This window comes from Pseudophryne corroboree, chromosome 4, assembly GCF_028390025.1.
Source record: "Pseudophryne corroboree isolate aPseCor3 chromosome 4, aPseCor3.hap2, whole genome shotgun sequence".
Taxonomy (NCBI): Eukaryota; Metazoa; Chordata; class Amphibia; order Anura; family Myobatrachidae; genus Pseudophryne; species Pseudophryne corroboree.
The window spans coordinates 394,344,677-394,369,577 of NC_086447.1; the positions used below are offsets into that span (position 1 = coordinate 394,344,677).

Here is a 24,901-nt window from a genome sequence, read left to right on the forward strand (position 1 = left end):
GTCATCTCTTCTAGGGGTGGACTATTCCACCCTGGGTAATCCTACGCTTAGCGCCCAAGACGGCTGCTGCACTTGGTACCTATAAGGGTGGAATACACAACCCTTGGAAGTTATTACCCAAAATGCCTGCACCAATCCTGCGTTATGCTTTCTGTGGGCTTAAGGTTTTCTTTTATGTCTGTGTTGCTTGTCTATTGTTGTATTACTCAAATCCTCTGTATTATGTGCATTGTTTTTGATGTCTGTAAAGCGCCTTGAGTCCTGTTGGAGAAAGAGCGCTATATAAATAAAAATTATTATTATAATTATTACTGTAAGCTCTCCAAGTGCAACCCTTAGTCTTAACATACAGTATATTCTGTGTATAACATGTAAGTATTTAAGGACTCATGGGGCCGTGTCTCTAAATACCATGCAGAAAAGATATTCATAATTGATGACCAGTTTATGTTCATCTTGTAGACATCCAAACCATAACCTTGGCTTCACTTAAAGTCATTTAGACATATTCAATCTTGGAGAACCTGTCAACAAACCTGCCTTTCCTTATTTTGCCCTACACTTTGGATTGGTCAGCTGGTACTACCAGACAAAGAACAGTAGCAAGACAAACATTCAAATCCATACCCCAAAATGATTTTCAATAATCTTAACAATTTTGGCTGGTCTGTCATTGTCAGAATATTTGATAGAAGTCTCAAAAAAAGAGAGACCCCTGACAAACACAGACTGCTTCAGAATCTCATCAGCCACTCTCAATCAATCAACCTGTAACAGAATCCAAAACTGAATGCTAGCAACCTGACATAACAGAAGAATCAGGATCATGAGCAGACTGTGAAGCAATCACTTGCATGGGGCCCCCAGCTGGGAACAATACCAAAGAGGGAGCAGTGCCAGAGGAAATTTGGGTGCTGAGGTAGCCAGAGGAAATGGAAACTGGGGAAAATACTAACCATGATAAAAGGGTGAAGGCAAGGATTGAGACAGAGAGGTGAGTTGGATGCCACAGAGGACCCTGACTACTGTGAAAAGCGGAAAAAGGCATTTATATAAATTATGTGAAATGGGGGGGAGGAGTGAGGAAACAGATACATTTGGTGGCAAAGTGAATGGTTACTGTATTTTGAAGGATAGTGAATGAAACAAGTTGATAATGGTGACAACCGGCACTGTCCGACAAGCATGAGACACATGTGGCACTTCATCAGGAACCTCATGGGAACCTGATGGAGATATACTACCATGAGCATGAGCCCTATGAGAAATGAGCGATCAGAAGACTCTACTTGTTTGGCTGGAGACTTAGCAGGTTAAAAGTGCCCAAAGGTGTTAAAGGTATTTGCAATGCCTCTTAATAATCAGTCCAACTAGCAGGGACGTAACTAGAAGGGGGCTAAGGGGGCATGCGCCCCGGGTGCAGAATTTGAGGGGGCACCAAGAAGTTACAGAGGAACAGGGTTTTTTTTGTAGGTTTTTTTTTTACCGGCTGTGCTGCTCCAGTGAGGCACCAGACAGCACCCTTGGCAATGTCTCTGACCCACCTGTCTGCCCACAGCTGGCTCCAATGCTGCGCAGGTGAACTCCAGTACCTGTGATCTCTTCTATGCCGGCTACTGTCTTAAACTCTCTTCTTTGCCACGCAGTGCTGTGACTAGCGTGCAGTGCACTGTACAAGCTATAGAAGCGCACTGTGCTCTCAGTTAGCAGTATCAAGCTCCGCTTTGCCTCCCAGATGGGGGGATTTGGTGTAGCTTATAGGGGGATGTAGTGTAGTGATGTAGTGTACCATATAGGGTATGTAGTGTAGTAATGTATTGCAGCATATTGGGGCATGTAGTACACTGATGTGGTGTAGCATATAAGGGGATGTAGTGTAGTGATGTAGTGTACCATATAGGGTATGTAGTGTAGCAATGTATTGCAGTATATAGGGGCATGTAGTACACTGATGTGGTGTAGCATATAAGGGGATGTAGTGTAGTGATGTAGTGTACCATATAGGGTATGTAGTGTAGTAATGTATTGCAGTACATAGGGGCATGTAGTACACTGATGTGGTGTAGCATATAAGGGGATGTAGTGTAGTGATGTAGTGTAGCATATAGGGTATGTAGTGCAGAGCATAGGGGCATGTAGTGTAGTGATGTAGTTCAGCGTGTAGGGGATGTAGAATAGTGATGTAGTGCAGTGGGTAGGAAAATGTAGTGCAGTGACGAAGTGTTATGATATAGTGCAATGTATGGAGACACACAGTGGATCAGGTAGTTGAACACGCTGGCAGGGCATGTGACGCATGCTGTAGGGCATTTGATGCACATAGGGGAATATTGTCCAATAGTATCTCCTTTTTTCAAATTTCCTGGCAATCTGATATTTTAGTCTGACAGAGTTTGTTTTACTGTTGTTGTTGTTGTTATTTTTATTTTTTTTGGGGTGGGGGGTGGGGTCAAACTATTGCCTTGCCCCGGGTGACGAAAATTGTAGTTTCGGCCCTGCAACTAGACAACTTGGCATGACTAGAGGAGGTTCTGGGCTGGTACTAAGGGTCTCTGGCATAAATAGAACCACGAGGTAGCTCTAGCATAAAAGGAGGCATGTAAAAAGAGGTGATGCATATACGAGGCATGGGGGGGCTCTGAACCTTTAAAGGGGCATGTGAAGGAGAGGTGATGCATAGAAGGGGCTTAAGGGGACTCTTGCATATACTGTAATATGACATGTGGAGAGTGATTCATATAAAGGGGCATGTGGAGCAGATGGCATATAAAGGGTTGTGTGTAGGGGTTCAAAACTTTTCTTGGTAATTGTACCCTTTATTGTATAATTGTATAACATTGTGTTATGTTGTTATTATTATTATTATTATTATTATTAATAAGACTATTATTATTACTACTACTACTACTACTACTACTACTACTACTACTACTATTATTGCATTTTGTCCTCTCTTTTTTTGCAGTATGTTATTAACCTGTTTCTACCATGTACTTCTGCCGCCAATGCACTAACTGCTTTCAATATATCTTCATTCTTGGGTGCCACCCCCCTTTCTCTTTACCATGCCTCCTTGTCCCCATCTGTGTGCTTTCCCTTTTTTTCATTGGTTGACATGTTGGTTTTAGTTATATTTTTCTTTTCACTTTATTATACCACACTGTATACTATACTTCTACAAAGCTCATCCTAGCCACTGTAAACTATGCAGTACTCCCCAGGTGGCTGTATTGTCTGGTGCTTTCATTGCCAGGATGAGCAACATGTCCTATTTCCATGTTTATCTTGCACATTTCAATCTATGTAGTGCACTCAAGATAGCTGACTCACCTTGTACCTCTGTATTGGGTTTATTATTTTGCATGAGTCCTTTTGGAGAAAACTGCTGTATACCATAAATATATTTTATTTTATTATATAAAGTGCATGAGGGGGCTCTTATGGTATTCAAAAGGGCACGTAGGGGCTCTGACTGTATATAACTATGGACCAGAGTTGCCTACCCTCCCTCATTCTGCAGGAGACTCCCTGAAACAGCAGTAATCTCCCTGACTCCCTGAATAGACCAGCAATCTCCCTGATTTTACCTTACCCCCATTATACAGCTGTTATATTCTTGGGGAAAAGATAAATTAGAGATATATACATTCAAATGGGATCATCAGCGCCATTTCCCTGTGTTGGTTATAAAGCACAATGATCCCTATGGCTACATTCATTTTAAATAAGGTTTCTCATGGCCACTTACAGTATGTGTGTATACAGTATACTAACTTTGGGGCTCATTTACGTTTTGTAGCAGTACACATCCGCGCTTATAGGTGTTAATTTCACAATCTCCCTGAAATGCTTTTTCAAAAGTAGGCAAGTATGCTATGGACTATATGGAGGCCTGTAATAAGACAAATAAACATGTTGTATTCCTACAACAGTTTTGGCAATGCCTCCTTTCACATCCCTTGCCCAGTAAACTGAAAATTAAAACATGGTAACACTACCTTACTATTGGCATAGTGTTTAATGGGGGTAATGGCAAACCTTAGCCCCCTTCATACATATAAGGGGTATGAGGCGGCTCTGTCATTTAAAGGGGCGTGTGGAGCAAAATTAGTGCATATAAAGGATATAAGGACATGTGGAGATATGATGAACACTATAAAAGGGGTATGAATGGGCTCTGATTCCATATAAAGTAACATGTGAGCATATGGCATAAAAAGGGTCATGTGTATGGATCTGCAACTTTATTTGGTAATTCTACCCCTTACTGAATAATATTGTATTCCATTACTACGACTTTTATTGCATTATGTTCTTCCTCTTTTTGCAGTATGTTTTCTCTGTTACTAATATGTGGCTAACATGTGCTCCTACCTGCAATATACCAGCTACTTTCAATATATCTGTGTGCTACCCCATCATAGATACCACTTCCAACCCCTTTCATCCCATCACTTCCTGTTCCCTCCTCGGTGCCTCCGTTTTATGATTTTATAATTTGATATGTTGGTTTTATTTACTTTTTACTTTCTATGCCATAGTTCCACACTGTATATTAAATTTGTGACTGTATATTACATTTCTGCAAATTTCTCATTCTATCCACTGTAAACTACTGTATGTAATGCACCTCAGATAGCTGTCTTGACTGGTACACATTTCTGCAAATTTCTCATTTTGCCTGCTGTTACCTACGTAATGCAACTCAGATGGTTGTCTTGACTGGTACTTTCATGGGCAGGATGAACAACACATGGAACTATAAATGCAATGGGTCTCATGTTAACTGCTTTTCATTTTACCCTTATATGTATTATTTCCATGTATAGCTAATCTTGCACATTGTAACCTACATAGTACAACCAAGATGTCAGCCTCACCTTATGTGTAGAATTAACAAAACATGGAACTGATGATTTTCTAAGGATTGTATATATAGTATTTTGTAGCTCTTTCTTATGTGTCATCTCAGTCAAGCATTGCCTATTCCACCCAGTAAAGGCTTCCTCACCTAGTGCCTTCATGGGTAGGGTACTTAATGCTTGCAACTGAAGACCCAAAATGGCTAGCTCAAGTTTATGTTCATGGTTTGTAAACTTGAGCCCGTTCATGCTCACAAAGAACAACAGCCGGTCACCTACCTTGATTGCCTCAAAGCAATCTGTCTAAAACTGGTAATCTCCATAGGACAGGAGAGCATTGTGAGATCAATGGAGATGCAGCTCAGACCACCTGACAGAACCGGTGGTCTGGGATGCATCACAGAAAATTGGAACGGTAGAAACTAAAGCAGGCAGTGAATGCCCACCACTCATCTATGATAATGAACACACCAATGCGTATCTGAAATACTGAAGTAAGCAAGGGACACCATGCACTAGGACACTCTTGGGAAGGACCAGAGCTGGAAAGTGTCTGCACACTGGACCAGGATGAATAAGCCCCCAAAGCACCCATAACATGACTTTGCTCGGGCCAGTTCTGAATGCAAATGAGGAGTGATAAATTCAGTGAGGTGGGCAGTGAGGGTGGAGAAATGCTGAGTGCAGGATATGTTTAACTGGAAAAAGTAAAAGGGTCAGATGTGATAGCAAAATAAAAAATGGATAGGGAAAGACAAAAAGCACAGTGGAAAACAGTGAATGAAGGCAAGCATGGTAAAGACAATAAAAAAATAACATTATTAGCATAATTCAGTCAGAATCTAAAAATGTATTAGGTACTCTATGAAAATTCCAGAACAAATAGGCTACCTAACTGGCAATCTCCAACTTCAGTGAACTGACCCAAAACCACTCCCATTAACCCTATCACAAACAGGTAATGTGAACCAGTTCCAAAAACACAGGCCAAAGAATTTTAAACTCCCTTCCAGTTTATACAGCTATCAGTTACCATATTTAGGGGCATGTTCATCGTGAAAAATGTGCAATGAGAATGCAATTCTCATTGCATTCGCTAATATTTTTTAAGGATTCATCATGACCCCATCATAAAATTATCACTTCCGAAAAACTGGAACTTTTTGCAAAGTCAGTTTTTCAGGAAGTGATAATTTTCCCGTGTGGCTGCCCAGCTGCGGAATGGAGCACTGCAGCCGCACCCCCTCACCTCCCCAGCCGGCACCTTATTGCCGGGCCTCTCCGGAGGCAGAGGTCACCCTGTAGCCGCAATTCCTCCCTCCCCCTCCCCTCTCCCCCACCCCGGAATCTAATTGCTGAACCACTCTGCTCTGCAGCCATGCCAAAACCTCCTCCCCCCACCTCCCAGACATCATTGCAGTCGCATCCACTGGACATCACTGCCGGTTTCTGCCTGGCTGCAGAGGAACGCATTGCAGCCGCGGATTCCCCTTTATTATTTTATGAATACTCCACAAAACACTAAACTTTTCAAAGAATATATTAAAACATTTACATGTTATTAAGATAATCAATACTCTCTCAGTTTACTGTGCATACTGTGCTTACACAATGTTAAAATAAGCTTACATTGATACAGGATAAACATATTTTTTTTACTGTTACTGAATAAGCTGATGCATAAACATTGATAGTATTTTAAGTAATGTTATTTTCATCTTTCATTAGTTACCATTGCACACTCTCATTATATTGGATGACCCTAAACAAAAAACAGACATTTATTTAAATATGATACCAAAATAAATGTTGCCAAAAGCTATACTTGGTGTATTGTCAGAACACAATACATTAAACTCCTGCAAGTGATGCAATTACCTGAGAGCCTGCACTGAACGCAGGATTTTATTTCTTAGATTCTTCTCAAGTGACTATCAATTCAGAATGGGATACAAGCTCATTAAGGAATATAGGTAAGATTTTGTTTTTCCAAAATAATATTTTAGACAGCAAATATACATAAAGACTATACTGTAAATTGCTGAAATACATTTTAAGTTCACAAATCCTGCAAAGAATGTTGACTTAACATTGTAATAAATATTTAACAAAATGTCTAAAGTACACGTCAAATCAATTTCTGAGAAAAAGATGATTGACAAGAGTCTGTGGCATGATAAGGCTTAGCAGGGCATCTACATGTGACACTGAATAAGCATTGCGTAATTATATATTCTATTTACTTTAGTTAAAATCCCACATCATGAAAAATTAACATAACCACTAAATATTCAATGTCTACAGTTAATAAAATGTTGAAAATGGTACCATTTACAACTGTATTCATAACACTGCAATAGCTCTATTTTCATATATATTGTTATGGAAGTAGCTATCTTGACATATGTTAATCTAAAGCAGCAATACCTATGCAAAAATGAGGTGTTTGATCTTATTTTTTATTGATTTTATAATACACATCATTATGGCAGGCTGCAATAAATGGTATATCTTCAGGTTGCTATTCATTTATAAATCTGCATGTCAGGAATCGGCGCTCTGCTATGTCTCACTTACCAGCGCGCTGGTGTGCGGGCCTCCAGAGGTCTTGTCCCCAGTTGCGGCTGCATGGGTGTAGTAACCGCGAGCGTTCTATTTCACATTGCTGAGTACTCCTGTTTCCTGCTTGAGCCTAGTAAAGCTATCTGGACTTGTGTGCTTTATAGAGACTGAGTGTTAATTATACATACCGGAGTTCTGCCTTTCAAGTTACTTTATCTTACGTTATGCTGGGACTGTGTTCTATCAAGTACTATTGGACTTTAGTTATATCATCTGCCTTCAGTTTTGTTGTTTCACATTTCATTTGCAAGAGACCTCAGCTATTTAAATCCAGTTATCAACCATTGTCATTCCATTACCGGTTTTCTGTTTATACCGTGTTATCCGATCTGCTCAGTAACAAGAAAACATCAGCGCCTATGTGCAGGACTATTATATTGCCTCCACGTTTTATCTATCAGACCAACACTGACCCACTAGCGCCCCCGCCAGGGACAGACAAACCTAGAGACCTGACATTTTGTCCGAGGCCCATGGACCCGGACGGTGGTCAGAGTGTGGGGTCAGGGACACTCCAAGACCTAGTGTCACGACTGGATGGTCAAGAGGCTGCGCAGCAGAAGGTTATGCAATTCCTGCAAGGAATGTCTTTACGATTAGATACTTTGCAACAATCACTTCCAATTCCAGTTTCCCCAGTGTCCTCTTCAGTTACAGTTCCTGCTCCAGGTTCCTCAGTTTCCAGCTCTCCAGTTGCTCCTGTTCCAATGTCTCGCATCCATCTTCCTACCCCGAGTAAATTTGATGGTAATTCTAAGATGTGTCGTGGGTTTCTAAATCAATGCGAAGTTCAGTTTGAATTGCAGCCACAGAACTTTCCAACACCTAGAAAAGAGGTGGCTTATATTGTTTCTCTTCTAGCTTGCTCTGCTTTGAACTGGGTCTCTCTGCTGTTGGAGCGAGCAGATGCAATATTGAACAACTATACTGAATTTGTTGCCGCATTCCGACGCATCTTTGACGAACCTGGGCGTACGACCTCTGCTTCTTCTGACCTCCTTCGGATCCGCCAGGGAACACGTACTGTGGGTCAGTATGTTATCCAGTTCCAGACATTGGCATCGGAGGTGAAGTGGAACAACCAGGCATTGGTTGCCGCCTTCTGGCATGGTCTGTCTGACCGCATCAAGGATGAACTGACTACTCGAGATTTACCAGAGCAACTGGAAGCTCTAATCTCCCTATGTGTCAAATTGGATCTACGTCTACGCGAGCGGACCTGTGAACGCTCTCGAGGTGATCTTCGCAAGCACCAAGCTATGCCTCCTGTACAGTCTCTACCTATTATTACTGATGAAACCATGCAGGTAAACAAATCTCGTTTAACACCTGAGGAGCGGTCCAGAAGATTAAAGGAAAGACTGTGTCTCTATTGTGCTGCTGCTGGTCATCTGATTGGTTCCTGCCCTGCTCGGCCGGGAAACGCCAGGTCCTAACTTGTAGAGGAGGAGTCAAGTTAGGGCTTTTGAATAAAGCTCCTTCATCTCAGGATCTTATATTACATGTCACCTTGGAAAGGTCTGAGGGACTCCAATCTTTGTCTGCCTTAGTGGATTGTGGTGCTGCTTGGAATGTTATCACGCAAGCTGCAGTGGATAGACTTCATCTACCAGTGACTAAGCTGTGTCGTCCAGTTTATCTCACGGCCGTGGACGGAAGCCATATTTCTGAAGGTTCCATCTTTCAGCAAACCAAGCCGGTAGTTCTAGGAGTAGGCTTCCTGCATTCTGAGCTCATTGAGTTCCTGGTTATACCCAAAGCGGGCTATGAGATAGTACTGGGTATGCCTTGGCTCCAACTGCACAATACGCAATTTGACTGGTCCACATTGCAGTTAACATCATGGAGTTCCTCCTGTCGTCAGTCTTGTCTGGCTCAAGTGTTTCCAATAAAGTCTTCTGGTGTAAAGTCTCAGCCTGGCCTCCCGGAGGCCTATCAGGAATTCACTGACGTCTTCAGTGAGAAAGCAGCGGATGTCTTGCCTCCCCATCGAGAGTGGGATTGTCCCATCGATCTGGTTCCAGGGAGCAAGCCGCCTAGAGGGCGTACATACCCTCTTTCAGTCCCAGAAACTCAAGCCATGAGTGAATACATAAAGGAAAATTTACAGAAAGGTTTCATCCGTCCATCCACTTCCCCAGCTGGTGCTGGATTCTTCTTCGTCAAGAAGAAAGATGGAGGACTTCGCCCCTGTATCGATTATCGGGGTTTAAATGACATAAAAAATAGCTACCCGTTACCTCTTATCACAGAGCTGTTTGACAGAGTTAGAGGGGCATCCATCTTCACGAAACTGGATCTTCGCGGGGCATTCAACCTTATCAGGATTCAAAGTGGTGATGAGTGGAAAACCGCTTTCAATACCCATGGCGGCCACTATGAATATCTAGTGATGCCCTTCGGTTTAAGTAATGCCCCTGCCGTGTTTCAAAACTTTGTCAACGAAGTGTTTAGAGATCTCTTGTATAAATGTGTGGTGGTTTACCTCGATGACATCTTGATATTCTCCCGTGATTTAGTCTCTCATCGCCAGCAGGTGAAGGAGGTTCTGCAACATCTTCGACGGAATCATCTGTATGGCAAATTGTCCAAATGCACATTTGAAGCTTCTTCAATATCTTTCTTAGGATACATCATTTCCGGAACAGATCTTCAAATGGATCCAGCTAAACTGGAAGCTATAGAAAACTGGTCTCTTCCAACAACACTCAAGTCAGTTCAACGCTTCATTGGCTTCGCCAATTACTACAGAAAGTTTATTAAAGGCTTTTCCACGCTAATAGCTCCAATTACCTGCCTTACCCGGAAAGGGGGAAGTCCTTCCCATTGGTCGGATGACGCACTGTCCGCTTTTCACAAAATAAAACAAGCTTTTATTTCAGCTCCTGTGTTACAGCAGCCGGATGTCAGTAAAGCCTTCATCTTGGAAGTGGATGCTTCAACGGTTGGCGTGGGCGCAGTCCTGTCCCAGGTTGGCAGTGATGGTAAGACTCACCCCTGTGGGTTTTTTTCTCGTAGGTTCTCATCTGCAGAAATGAACTATACCATCGGCGACCAGGAGTTGTTAGCAATCAAATTGGCCCTGGAAGAATGGAGGTATCTGCTGGAGGGTACGAGATTTCCCATTACCATCTACACGGATCACAAGAACGTTCTCTACTTGAAAGCCGCGCAGTGTCTGAATCCTCGGCAAGCAAGGTGGGCTCTATTCTTTTCTCGCTTTGATTTTAAGTTGATGTTTAGACCGGGCTCACAAAATGTCAAAGCGGATACTTTGTCTCGCTCCATGAGCTCAAACGAGGAATCTGCAGAACAGGCTGCTCGACCAGTATTAAATCCAGTGGTTTTCGCAGCTACAGGGATGTCGCAAGTCCCGCCTCCAGGCAAGATGTTTGTCTCTCCGGAGCTTCGTCCAAACCTTCTGTCTTGGTCTCATATGTCCAAGTTTACTGGTCACCCTGGGGTTCTAAAGACTTTTAAGTTTCTGTCTCAAACGTATTGGTGGCCTCGTATGAAGGTAGATATTCAAGAGTTCAGAGCTTCATGTCCCAAATGTGCTCAGCATAAAAATTCTCGTCAGGCTCCGGCAGGCCAATTGATTCCAAATTCCATTCCTAAGCGCCCCTGGTCTCATGTGTCGATGGACTTTATTTCTGATCTCCCTCCATCCAAAGGGTATGACACCATCTGGGTAGTAGTCGATAGGTTTTCAAAAATGGCACACTTCATTCCACTCATGGGATTACCCTCTGCTCCAAAGTTGGCTCAGTTGTTTCTTTGTGAAATATTCAGGTTACATGGACTTCCAACAGAAATCATATCTGACCGATGAGTACAATTTGTGGCCAAGTTTTGGAGGGCTCTGTGTTCAGCACTACAGGTAAAACTGAAGTTCTCTACGGCCTATCATCCTCAAACAAATGGGCAGACAGAGAGGGTAAATCAAGAACTTGAGACCTGTTTGAGACTGTATATCTCTTCTTCGCAGGATGACTGGGTAGAATTGTTGCCATGGGCGGAGTTTGCTCATAATTTCCGTTATCATACTTCAACTGACACAACTCCTTTTTTCGCAATTTATGGCCAGCATCCTAGAGTACCGGATTTCCAAGAATTATCTGCCATAGACATGCCTGCGGCTGCTTCTGCTCTCCAGCGGTTCGCTCAAATTTGGAAAGAGATCCATTCATCTCTTAAAAAGGTTTCTCAACGGTACAAAATGTTCGCTGATCGGAAGAGGCGAGCAGTTCCTAGTTTGAAACCGTGCGATAAGGTCTGGTTATCTACCCGTAATCTCTGGCTCAGAGTCCCCTCAATGAAGTTTGCTCCACGGTTTATAGGACAATTCCAGTAGAAAGTGTTATTAATCTGGTGGTTTATAAATTGAAACTGCCTGCTTTTTTGAAAATACCCAACTCATTCCATATTTCTCTCCTCAGACCACTAATTCTCAATAGTTTCCAGAGAACGCTTCCAGCAGCTCCAAAGGTACGAACTCATCGGGGCGTGGAATACGAGGTGGAAAATATATTAGACTATCAACATCGTTATGGTCATCTGCAATATCTCATTGACTGGTCTGGATATGGTCCTGAAGAGAGGAGTTGGGTTGATGCCACAGATGTACATGCTCCACATCTGGTCCAAGCCTTCCACAGACTCTTCCCTGACAAGCCTCGTGGGTGTTCGGTGCCCACCCATAAAGGAGGGGGTACTGTCAGGAATCGGCGCTCTGCTACGTCTCACTTACCAGCGCGCTGGTGTGCGGGCCTCCGGAAGTCTTGTCCCCAGTTGCGGCTGCATGGGTGTAGTAACAGCGAGCGTTCTATTTCACATTGCTGAGTACTCCTGAGTCTGGACCTGTGTGGGTTTTGTGGCGTGCCGATGTCCAGCCTGTGTGGACGTTACCATGACACCTGCACGCAGCTGATTCTGATGTTCAATCCAGCTTGTATCTCCGCCTGCAGTTTGTGTCCAATCACTGCTGGGCAGGAGGTATAACTTCCAGCTTGTGGCTCTCTCACATTGCCTCGGACAACAAGTCACACACCATGTGCATTAGTTCTTCTGGTTCCTGTTTCCAGCGATCCCCGTGGTTACTTCCATTTGTTCCAGTCTTCATTCTCACAACTTTCCTGTTAACTCCGGACTCCAATTCCATCCAGCCACAATCACCAGCAGCAGAGACTCTCCTCAGGTGTTCGTATTACCATCTCACTTGTACACTGGCTATCTGTATTCCATCTGTGCATTTCAGCAGTATTACTATTGATGGCTTAGAGACTGTTTCCTGCTTGAGCCTAGTAAAGCTTTCTGGACTTGTGTGCTTTATAGAGACTGAGTGTTTTTTTTATACATACCGGAGTTCTGCCTTTCAAGTTACTTTATCTTACGTTATACTGAGACTGTGTGCTATCAAGTACTATTGGACTTTAGTTATATCATCTGCCTTCAGTTTTGTTGTTTCACATTTCATTTGCAAGAGACCTCAGCTATTTAAATCCAGTTATCAACCATTGTCATTCCATTACCGGTTTTCTGTTTATACCGTGTTATCCGATCTGCTCAGTAACAATAAAACATCAGCGCCTATGCGCAGGACTATTATATTGCCTCCACGTTTTATCTATCAGACCAACACTGACCCACTAGCGCCCCCGCCGGGGACAGACAAACCTAGAGACCTGACACTGCAGAGTTTCCAGTATCATGTGACTACCATGGCAACAACATTCACATGGCTCATGATGTGCTGAGCAGAGAGTTTTAGGTACACCCCTCTGCACTGTAAAATCATTCCTCTCCTCCCTCCTGCTTCAAATGCCATGCTGAGATCTGGCAGTGTGACTGACAGCCATACTGGATCCCCCTCCAGAGAAATTCTGAGAAAGAGATTCTAGGGGAAATATAATGGGGTGCAGTTAATTTGCCGGCTGTCAGGATCCCGGCGGTCAGGATACAGACACCGGAATCCCGACAGCTGGCAATGCCGACAGCCAAAATCCAATCACTCAGGGTCTATTCCCACTCATGGGTGTCCACGACACCCATAGAGGGGGAATAGAACTATGACAAGCACAGCGAGCCACCGAGCCTACAGCATGGTGAGCGCAGCAAGCCCGCAAGGGGACTCTTTGTGCTGGACCCATTGCTGGCATACTGGCGGTTGGGATGTGGTTGTTGGTATACTGACCGCCGACATCCCAGCCGCCGGGAAATCATAGTGAACACAATATAATAGCCTGCGACTTGCAGGAATCAGCAAGATTTTAACAATTCTGACAGATGTTTTAAAGTCGCAATCATTTAAAAGGCAAAATTAACCCTGATTTGTCTTTGAAATGGTTGCCTGGATCTTGAGGATGCCTGCAAGTCACAGCCTATTATATTTCTACATACGAGTAGTGAATTTAATGAGAAAGTATTTTTTATGGAACACTGATGCCACATAATAAATATGAGATTTTCTCCTAGAGCAGGTCATCAAGTCAACTTTGTAATAAAATAAGCCTGGTTGATGGTTGATAAATGCACAACACTCATTCATCCACAGCATATGGCTAGGCTAGATACTATATCAGAATATTCATATTATTTGTTAGTAAACATGTAAATATGTACAGTAAATTGTGTGAGAATATGCCTTCACAACCAAGCACAGTGGATGCAATTAGTAAATCAGTGAATGCGTGTCAATGAATATATAATTTGTATACTACAGTGAATACCTTAGTTTTCCCAATCTGATGTTTACAGTACATTATGGTACTTCTAAAACATGACTTGCTTAGTTTACTTGAATGCATACTTAAAAATAGAAAAAAAAACATTATTACAGAATATTTGCATTTTCTGGTTATTACATTTTTCAAATGATATCAGATCGTCATTATTTTCAATATTTGACATCTGAAATTGGATATTATATACCTGTTATATATGATTTTCTCACCTATAGCAAATGGAGGTCCAATATCTTGCTTAGATGTTGCAACGCTTTGCATTGGAGATTCTGTGTGCAACAGGCACTTAGCAGCACTTATGAAGGCTTGCACCATTATTGGAAATGTGTGTAACGTGAAGGATTGCCAGAGAACGATACAATCATTCTATGAAACCATGCCCTTCAATGTCTCTCAAATGCTGGCATTTTGTGATTGTCCTCAATCTCATGAAGACTGCCAACGGGCTGGAGACGTGCTACATAGCAAATCATGCACCGTTCATACAGATGCACCCATGTCCTGCCTTCGGGTGGTCTCTAGTTGCCTTGAAAATGAGCTATGCAGGTTAGTAAAAAAGATTTTATTAAAAAATAATGTTATGTATTGAAATGTTACTACACACATTTAATAACATAGTTTAGAAATACAGTAAATGGCTCTTTAACACATTTAAATGTAACCATGGGCAACTTACATCATATAAGTAGAGCCTCTATCTTCTTCCAAAATTTTTTTTTTCTTTTCTTAGATTAATAACTCAAACTGTATTATAGTTGTACAAGTATTACATGTATACAATGCTATGCATGGTTACTTGTAGGCTCCAAAATAATGGAAATATCACTCTTCTCGTGTCTTGGTGCATTCAACCACCCAAGCCATACGTATATCAAAGCGCACCCACACACCCAAGAGTGGTATATCTATTTTATACAATGGTCCCTACATACTCGTATATACAGTATAGCCAATAGTAGGGAGACATTTCTTTGCTTGATAAAGATAGATGTATACTGTAATCTGCAAAAAAAATTTAGGAATACTTTGCTAAAACACCTATCTCCTAATGTGTGGTGATAGAGGTGTTTTCCAAAAGGAATATTGTACACTATTGTTTATTTACTTATTTATAATGCACATATTATATAGCACTTTACAGAGAATATTATTTAGTCATTCCCATCATGCCCTGCCCTAGTAAAGCGTACATTCTGTATTTCCTAACACAGCCACAGAGTTAATTTGTTTTGTCAGAATCCAGTTTACCTACCAGTGTGTTTTTGGATTGTGGGATGAAACTGGTGTATTTATGCAAACATAAAGAGAACATACAAACTCCACATAAACAAAGTCAGGGGGCCTAATTCAGATGCGGTCACAAAGCTGCTATTGTAAACAAATCAGATTATGTTTTCTTACTGTACATGTGTAGTAATTGGGCAAAACCATGTTGCACTGCAGGTGGGGTAAATGTAACATGTGCAGAGAGATATAGATTTGGGTGGGGTGTGTTCAAACTGAAATCTAAATTGCAGTGTCGAAATTAAGCAGCCAGTATTTACCCTGCACAGAAATAATGTAACCCACCCAAATCTTTGCACATTTTACATCTGCCCCACCTGCAGTGCAACATGGTTTGGGCCCAATTGCTAACTCTTGGTTTGCTAACAAACCTGAATAACCCCCATGGTCAGTAATAATAATGCTGGTCATTGTGCCATCCACTGTTATGTTATATTATTTATTTGTGCATATTTATGGCAGCCTTTTATCCATGTCACCACATGACTTAGCTCTGGAGACAATAAATACCTGATAATATGAATCACTGAAGTGTTATAAAATTTGCGTTGTAAACAACCTTTGCTGACTGTAGTATGAGAACCACTCAGATAATGCACATATCTGATTACAGCTATCATCCTGCAAAATTAGCACATCTTTAAAATTATTATTTCTCTACAGAGAAAGATTTCGAACATATCAATCAAAATGCTGGGAACATGCTAACAGGTGTCACAATAATAAGGATTGTTTGTTTGCTTTAAATAAAAAAGATCTGACTTGCTCTGGAAGTGATGAATGCCGTGCTGCATATATTGGAACTCTTGGAACAAAGCTTCATACTCCATGTACATGTTCTGCCGGACTTGACTATGACAATCAATATTTATGTGACTTATTTTCCCACATACTGCATGGAAAATCCTGTTTAAGTGAGTAAAAACTTTAATTTATCATAATTTATATCCCTTCTTTCCAACTCCATGGAAATTTTGGAGGGTTGGCCTGGAGTCCCAAAAAAGTGTACCAGTGTGTCCCACATTGTGTCTACTTTCTGAGTAAAGTGGGTGGCAAGACAGTTTGATGATGAGTAGTAAAATTATGTAAATTGCAGATTTGGATAGTGCTATGCCTACAAGATCACACTTCCCCATACCTTGGACGTGATTGCCCCATTTGGATCTCTTTTTCTAAAAGTAAGTTACAGATGGGTCCACATTTATCTTGACCTTTAATAGGATTAACTATGACTGGCTAGTCGGACTTAATCCCCTGCTGTAATCACTTAATCCCCTGCTGTATTGTTCTCTGTATTGTATTGCAGTTGAGAACAATAGATGAAGGGTTTATGCTAATAAGTCATGTTGTGCCTAGGCGCAGAAAACTACTCAAGGTAACCATGGACCCATCTGTAGCATGATTATATCATGGAACCAAGCACATATATTATAGTCAGCATAATATGTTTATTGATGACTATTAACTAGATATGCCATAATATCCCTTTATTCCATTACAAAAATTATTTACACAGTTCTGTGTCTGATTAAATCCAGTCTGTGTTTCAACTGGTTTTACTCAGCCACAAAAACTGTAACTCATAGGTGTCCTGGATTAAAGATATATTATGGAAGACCTAACAACAGTTTAACTCAATTATGCAGGTGTTTAACATGGTTGCCTAGGATGGTTGCTGAAGATGTAAAATAGCTTTATCACTGTAGCTTGGTAGAATAAAAACTAAAGGTCGTACTGTAGCATATATTAATCATTCTCTGGTTAAGATACAACTGAGGCAAAGGCAAAATCAAAGCAAAATAATTCCATTAAATATAACCAAACATAGATATTTGTAAATGCAATCTGTCACCAGGGAACTTCAACACTATCTGGCAATCTTACAAGTAATTCTACTTTGTTTTGCTTTTTCTGGGTAACATATACTACTATGCAGTCATAGGACCTCATATTCAACTCTCCTTTACTCCAAACTCCATCAAAATCTATTTTATGTTATCTTCTCTGGAACTTTAGCTGGATGTAGGTAGAAATAATTCACTCATATAGACATCTATCAGGCAGTTTTTGGAAGCTGTTGTTAGTTTAGCCCTACTTCTTTGGCTATAACTTTTTCCAGTGTCTGCAGGTAGTGGTATCTAGTTTTGTTATTTTGGGGTTGGGCTTACCTCTTTACTAACTCAGTGATGCAGATGGGTTTGGGTTCCATGGTATTCTTTTCATAACTGCTTCACCCGCTCAACCTCTTCCCCGGAACTGTTGGATATTTTGCTCTAATATCACCAGGCTCTTCCTGTTGCTCATGTGGTTTCCAGTATCTGTAGCACCATTGTTAGGTTGCTCCATCAGTGGAGATCCCCCATTCCTTCCCCCGCCTCTTTATTCCCTTTTCCTTCACTTTTATGTACTAACTTAGTTCTATTTTCCTTTCCATATATACAGTACACCAGCTTGTAACTTTGTCGATGGTGTGCTGTTCTCTGTATCATTTTTATATTTTTGCACTCTCTTCCAATGCCCTGTATGCTGAATTCGTTTTTTATTGAGGAGTAATGTGTTGTGTATTTCACATGTCTTACACACAAAATTGTATACAAATGTGATATGTGGTGAGCACACAGAGCCTGAGTCAGAGGTGCAGGCAAATCTTTCATGACTGCAATTACTCAGATTCTCAAATGGGAAAATCTGTAAATGGCGTTTGAGCATTCTCCTTCTGCACTAGTGTGCAATGGACTTTGCAAGCTCTGTGATGCCCACTTTGCATTATTGAGAAATGTACAAGTGTGCTCTTGGATCCAACACAATATTGACTCCTGAATCATCCCCTGCCTGGGGCAGAGTCTCCCTGACAACCTTCTTAAGATATGGCCATTGTTGCTGCGGTGCTGTAAACTAGATTGCAGCCACTTGCTGAAACACGTCCATGATACTTTCTCTTTTGCGAAGACTTTAGGTCACCTCTCAGTCTCCACTCCAAATGCCCATGGATTGCAGAAGCCGTCTCAATTAATAGCAATCTCATATGTAACTGCTTATGCCATTGCACACTTTGGTTTGCGCATGCACAGTTAGGGTTTACTAGACTTGCCTGCACCTCTGAATGAGGCCCACAGAACCTTTTTCTCCGATCCCTACTCAGTATTTCTTATTTGGATACTGACAGACATGGTGAATGAGCACATGTGAAAATATGCTTCACACAATGGGCCTAATTCTGGGTTGGATGCAGCGGCATCTGCGTGTGTATCGTTTGCTGGTTGCATGTCTGCGACTTTATGCAAATACCGCTAAAAAGCCCTTACCTGGTGTGAATGTGTAAGGAATGAGACACCCACCTTGAGCTCTTTTAGAGTACTCTCCCAATGTGAGCAATTAAGTGTCTATGCAACCACTTTCAGTAACATGTCGGCAACACTCCTGAAGCACTCCCATAGTACAGACCCTCACTGTGCATCTGAATAGCCACTTCCCTATCACCACCCAGGATTAACCAATACATTTTAAATACACATCTGCATGCGTGTGGCCGAAATCACTACTGCAACTCCATATGAACACAATTGGGATGCATGCAGGGTTTAACTTAGATGCATGAGCAGCTAGAAAAAAAAGCGGTCAACTCAGAATCAGGCATAATATACTATATTTTCATCTGTGGAAAAAAATTAATGGCCTCAAACAGACATGAACATAAATCAGATGTACATTATAAAAGGGGTTATTCAGAGATGGACATAGATCTTGCTTCCGCAGAAAGATCTGCATCCATCTGGGGACACCTAGCACAGGGCAAGGCCACCCAGGATTTGTGTTGCACCATCCTGTGATGCGTTCGCAATATCATTTGCAGTCAAATCCTTCCCTCGCAACCCAGCTGCGCTTGCAGGTGGTCCCGTGCCATTATTTTTCTCGGAGTGGCTGCGTTTGACATCACGCAGCCCATCCGAAAATTATCTGGACAAACCTACGTTGTCCAGACCACACCCAACAAACGCTATGGTGATGTCTCTCCGACGGCTGCCGCTGTCAATCATTGTGCGATGTATTTACGCTTTCATCTAATGCTAACACAGAACTGTTTGTTACTTGTGACTTAATGAGAAGTGTCAATCCAAGGTCAGTACCGTCCTATGAAGAATAACATGTAAACATGTTCTAATTGAAATGATTAATTCTTTTATTTCAATCTTAATTTCCATTTACCTACAATTTGAGTGTGCAGGATGTACATCTGATCTCTCCCGGAAGGACAGAGTTATGCTTTTCAGAGTTAAAATTGCACATATGACTTTTATCACTTAGTCACCATCTGTTTAATTTTAATATGCAAATTAAGGTTTCTACATTATTAAGTCGACACACATTTTTTTCATTAATCATTCTGTGAATCCTGAAGCATGGATTAATTTAATCCATAATTAATTTTGTACGTTAAAGTATAAATATTTTTGCACTATTCACTAATTGGTTATGATTTCCAAATGCAGCCATGATGAAAATAAGTTTACAGTATATACAATTGTAACTGCATGTATACATACCTCCCAACGTGACCCTCTCCAGGAGGAACAGAATCCTCTGCTCCTGGACTTCCCTCTTAATTTATGATTTCCATCACATGTGGTAAAACACCTTTCTTAGCCATTAACCTGTTCAACAAAGGTTCCAGCAATCATACATTAAGAGAAAAGTCCAGAATCAGAGCATTCTGTCACTCCTGGAGAGGGTCATGGTGGGAGGTATGGATATACAGTATATATATATATATATATATATATATATATATTTATGTTGCCAATACCTGTGTCTTGCAGTTTTGAGAATTGTAGCTGTACCCGCTTTCTTCAGAAGAGGGCCAATTTATGCTATGAGATAAGAGGATCAAATTTACTCTTAAAGTGCAAGTAAACATTTAGCTGAAGACATACTATTTCATACCTCTCAGCATGACCTTTTCCAGGAGGGTCATAGTGCTCTGTTCCTGGACTTCCCTCTTAATTTAGGATTGCCCTCACCTGCTTTAAACAGGTTAATTGATAACAAAGGTGTTTCAATACAGGTGAGGGCAATTTTAAATTAAAAAGGAAGTCCTGGAACAGAGCATTGTGTTCCTCATAGACAGTGGTGCAAGTATAAAAAATGTCCAAATCCGTGCGTGCCCAAAAATGGGTGTGGCCAAATGCCACATGGGGCGTGGTCAATGAAAATGGGAGCGTGATACACATATGGGGGGAGGGGCAGATACACATATGACCCCAATAGTGCCAGATACACGTTGCCCCACAGTGCCAGATATACATTGCCCCACAGTGCCAGATATACATTGCCCCACAGTGAGAGATACACATTGCCTCTCTGTGCCAGATACACAAATGCCCTCAGAGTGCCAGATACACATTGCCTCACAGTGCCAGATACACATTGCCCCACAGTGACAGATACACAAATGCCCCCAGAGTGCCAGATATACATTGCCTCACAGTGCCAGATACAGAAATGCCCCCACAGTGCCAGATATTCCCCCGGTGCCAGATATGCCCCCAGAGCCAGATACAGAAATGCCCCCAGTGCCAGATACACATGTCCTCCCAGTACCAGATATGCCCTCAGTGTCAGATATGCCCCCAGTGCAAGATACACATGTCCCCGCAGTGCCAGATATGGCCACAGTGCCAGATACACATGTCTCCTCAGTGCCAGATATACCCAGTGCCAGATATGCCCCCAGTGCCAGATACACATGTCCCCCAAGTGCCAGATATGCCACCAGTGCCAAATACACATGTCCCCTAGTGCCTGATATGCCCTCAGTGCCAGATATGCCCTCAGTGTCAGATATGCCCCCAGTGCCAGATACACATGTCCCCCACAGTGCCAGATATGCCCACAGTGCCACAGTCCACCCAGTGCCAGATATGCCCCCAGTGCCAGATACACATGTCCCCCCAGTGCCAGATATGCTTCCAGTGCCAGATATGCCCCCAGTGCCAGGTATACATGCCCCCCCCCCCTTCCCCTGCTGCTTACCGCTGCTGCTGTCCTGTGTGTGTGTGAGGGGAGGAAAGTGCAGCCTGCACCTCTCCTGCCCCTCAGGCTCCGGTGGCGGTGCGTGTGTCTTCCTTCAATTCAGCGCCGATCCGTGAGCCAATCAAAGCTTGCGGTCTGGCAGCCTTGGCTGCCGGTCCGCGAGCTCTGATTGGCTCACGGGCCGGCGCTGAATTGAAGGAAGACACTGAGGGGCAGGAGAGGCGAACGCAGTGCTCTCCTCCCCTCACAACAGCAGTGGTGGTGAGCAGCGGAGGGAGGGAGGGAGCAGCGAGGAGCGGTTGCCCATCGGCGGTGGATACGGCGTACCCATGGCTAAATTCTTAAGGGTACGCCATACCCACCCGTACCCGCCCACTTGCACCGCTGCTCATAAATAGGTCATGTTGGGAGGTATGGTATTTACAGAGAGGGTTATTTCAACCCGATCGCACACTGCAGTTTATCGCGGGTCAGAACTGCGCATGTGCCGGCATTGCAGTGCGCCGGCGCATGCCAGCCGTCGTTACCTATCGATCGCCTCTGAAGCAGAGGCGGTCGCTGGGTGGGAGGGGGATGGACGGCGGCGTTAAGCCGCCGTTTAGGAGGCACATTCCGGCCAACGCAGGCGTGGCCGGACCGTTGGGGGTGGCGGGCCGTGGCGGCTGCGTGATGTCACACGCAGCTGCTGTGACCCAGGGCAGTGAAGAGGTTCCTGAGAGTAACTCCTGAGATGCAAAAGCATAGTCGCTGTGCAATGCTTTTGCATTTCTGCGGAAGGGGGGGGCAGCACTGACATGCAGGGCGGACTAGCCCTGCGCTGGGCGTCACCCCGCATGTCTGAGTGCCTGATCGTAGCTGTGCTAAATTTAGCACAGCTACGATCAACTCGGAATGACCCCCATTGTTTGTTATAAGAGGAGGAATTACACTCGCTTATAACCCATAAGAAAGAAAACGAAGACACCATTATGGTTTAATACTTTTTTATGTAGACTATATATCGCCATGGTTTTTAGAGGTAAAATAATAAAAGCCATGTTTTAAATATGCAATTTGAGTCATTAATTACTTATACAGTACCTAATTCTGGGAACCGATTTTCATAAAAAAGCTATGTTTTGAGCCTGTACGGATCCCACTTCATGTATTTGAATACAATTGGTTTTACCTTGGACCTCATCACCTTCCTGGGTGTTTTTCCACTTTCTGCCACCACAGGTGTGTGATGTTTAAGGTAAACAGTGTTTTAAACTACCCCTGCCCAGAAGTTTTTGTTTAAACTTGCATCACTAAGCATTGTTGACGGCACATCTAGGGGCTATCTTGCTGACGCTGTTTTTTGCAGTAGTATAAGCAAATGCTAAAAGTGTTGAAAATCATACTTCCATTGGCTCTCAAACTACTGGATCCACTAGTACCTGGGATTGCTCATCTCTGTTTGCTGACCTTTACAATGGGCAGTCCTCACATGGTGGCCTTTCAAAATCTTTATTGACATTCCTGTCACTATGCCATCTAGCAATTTTTGGACATTATCTTATCCCAAATGACCTAATATTCTGTGCCATAATTCCATAGACTGATTTGAATCAGATGCTGCCATTGACAAAAAAATATCTCTTGGTCTAGGACATAAGCTGCCGTTGACAAAACATACCTCTTGGTCTAAGACATACAGTTCTTGGTATTGGGTGGTTGCAGTAACTACAGTGTAACAGACTTTCTTATGTTTTGCACATTATCCTTTTGCAAACTAGATGTTAATATTTTCTTTCCCAACATCTAGTCATCAATATCGGTGACTACAGTTTTGCTTCAGATTCTTTTAAATAGACAGTAACTGTAATAACTTCTGTGATGTTAAGGATATTATTTGCTATTACTTCTGTTACAGGATGTCCTGCTTTTAAAGATTTAACCCAGCCTTTGTTGCAGCTGAAGTGTCTCATGGCCCCCAAATCCATGTACTGACAGGTCATGCTATGGCTGTCAGCTACAATTAGGGATGACCAGGTTTTTGTCACAGTACCATGAATTAGTATTTAGTCCACTTATCCTGCACTCTGAGGCCTTGTGTCTCATTTTGTTACATTTGAAACAGAAACAGTTAAACTCTGGTTTCTTGGGCTTTGTATACAGTATTTTATTACCTTTCCTTGACAACTTTGCTGCCTGGCTTCCCCACTTTCTCTCCTCCGACCTCCCCTCTGTCATCCTCGGTGACTTTAACATCCCCATTGACATCACTAATGCTGCTTCCACTAATCTCCCCCTACAGCTCTGCTCTTTCTCTTTCCAAGCAATCCTTTTTCCAAGTACTCATCTCTTCCCAGTCCTCCAGTCCATGCTGTCTCTTTGAAACTTTCAACATTCTCCTTCGTCCCCCTCCTCCTCCCCTCCCATCCTCCCTCACTGCCACTGACTTTGCCTCCTTCTTCACCTCAAAAATTGAGGATATCTGAAATGACATCTCCTCCCATCACCCCTCTGCTGCCCCCATCATCTGTCCCCTCTATCTATCCCACCCTGTCCTTCTTCTGGAGCACTTCAAACAAAGAAGTCCACTCCCTCATCTTATCCTTCCCCCCCTCCACCTGCCCCATGGACCCCCTTCCCTCCCATCTTCACTGTTCCCTCTCCCCCACTGCCTGCTTCCACCTTGCTCACCTCTTTAACCTATCGCTCTTTACCGGCATCTTCCCCTCACCATTCAAAGATGTTCTGGTCTCACCTAAACTCAAAAAAACAAACCTCGACCCTTCATCACTCCCTAATTACCGCCCCATCTCTCTTCTCCTTTTTGCCTCCAAACTACTTGAACGACTGGTCGACAACCATCTCACAAGCTACCTCTCTGACAACTCCATCCTTGATCCACTACAATCTGGCTTTCGCCCACTCCACCCCACTGAGACTGCATTGGTGAAAGTCACCAATTACCTGCTTACGGACAAATCCAGGGGGCACTTCTCGCTGCTCATCCTTCTGGACCTCTCTGCTGCCTTTGATACCGTGGATCATCCTTTCCTCCTCCGCACACTCCAAAACGTTGGCCTCTCTAGCACTGTCCTACACTGGTTTTCCTCTTACCTCACTAACCGCTCCTTCTCTGTGTCTGCCTCCGGGCACCACCTCACACCCTTCCATCCTTCCTGTTGGTGTCCCTCAGGGTTCTGTCCTAGGCCCCCTTCTGTTCTCCCTGTACATCTCTTCCCTGTGTGTGCTCATTAACTCCTTTGGCCTTCAATACCACCTCTATGCTGATGACACACAACTCTACCTCTCCTCTCCTGATCTGTCCCCCTCCTGATCTGATCTGATCTGTCCCCCTCCTGATCTCCTGATCTGTCCTCTCCCAGG

General features: G+C 42.9%; 1 protein-coding gene across 1 annotated transcript in view; it reads left to right on the plus strand.

The window, feature by feature from the left end:
* The window catches only part of GFRAL (GDNF family receptor alpha like), a 121,593-nt gene that overhangs the window by 66,564 nt on the left and 30,128 nt on the right, over nt 1-24,901 (plus strand). The window contains exons 5-7 of the mRNA XM_063919654.1: nt 6,779-6,835; nt 14,443-14,773; nt 16,175-16,425. Coding sequence (XP_063775724.1) covers nt 6,779-6,835; nt 14,443-14,773; nt 16,175-16,425 — 639 coding nt within the window. The remainder of the gene's footprint in view (nt 1-6,778; nt 6,836-14,442; nt 14,774-16,174; nt 16,426-24,901) is intronic.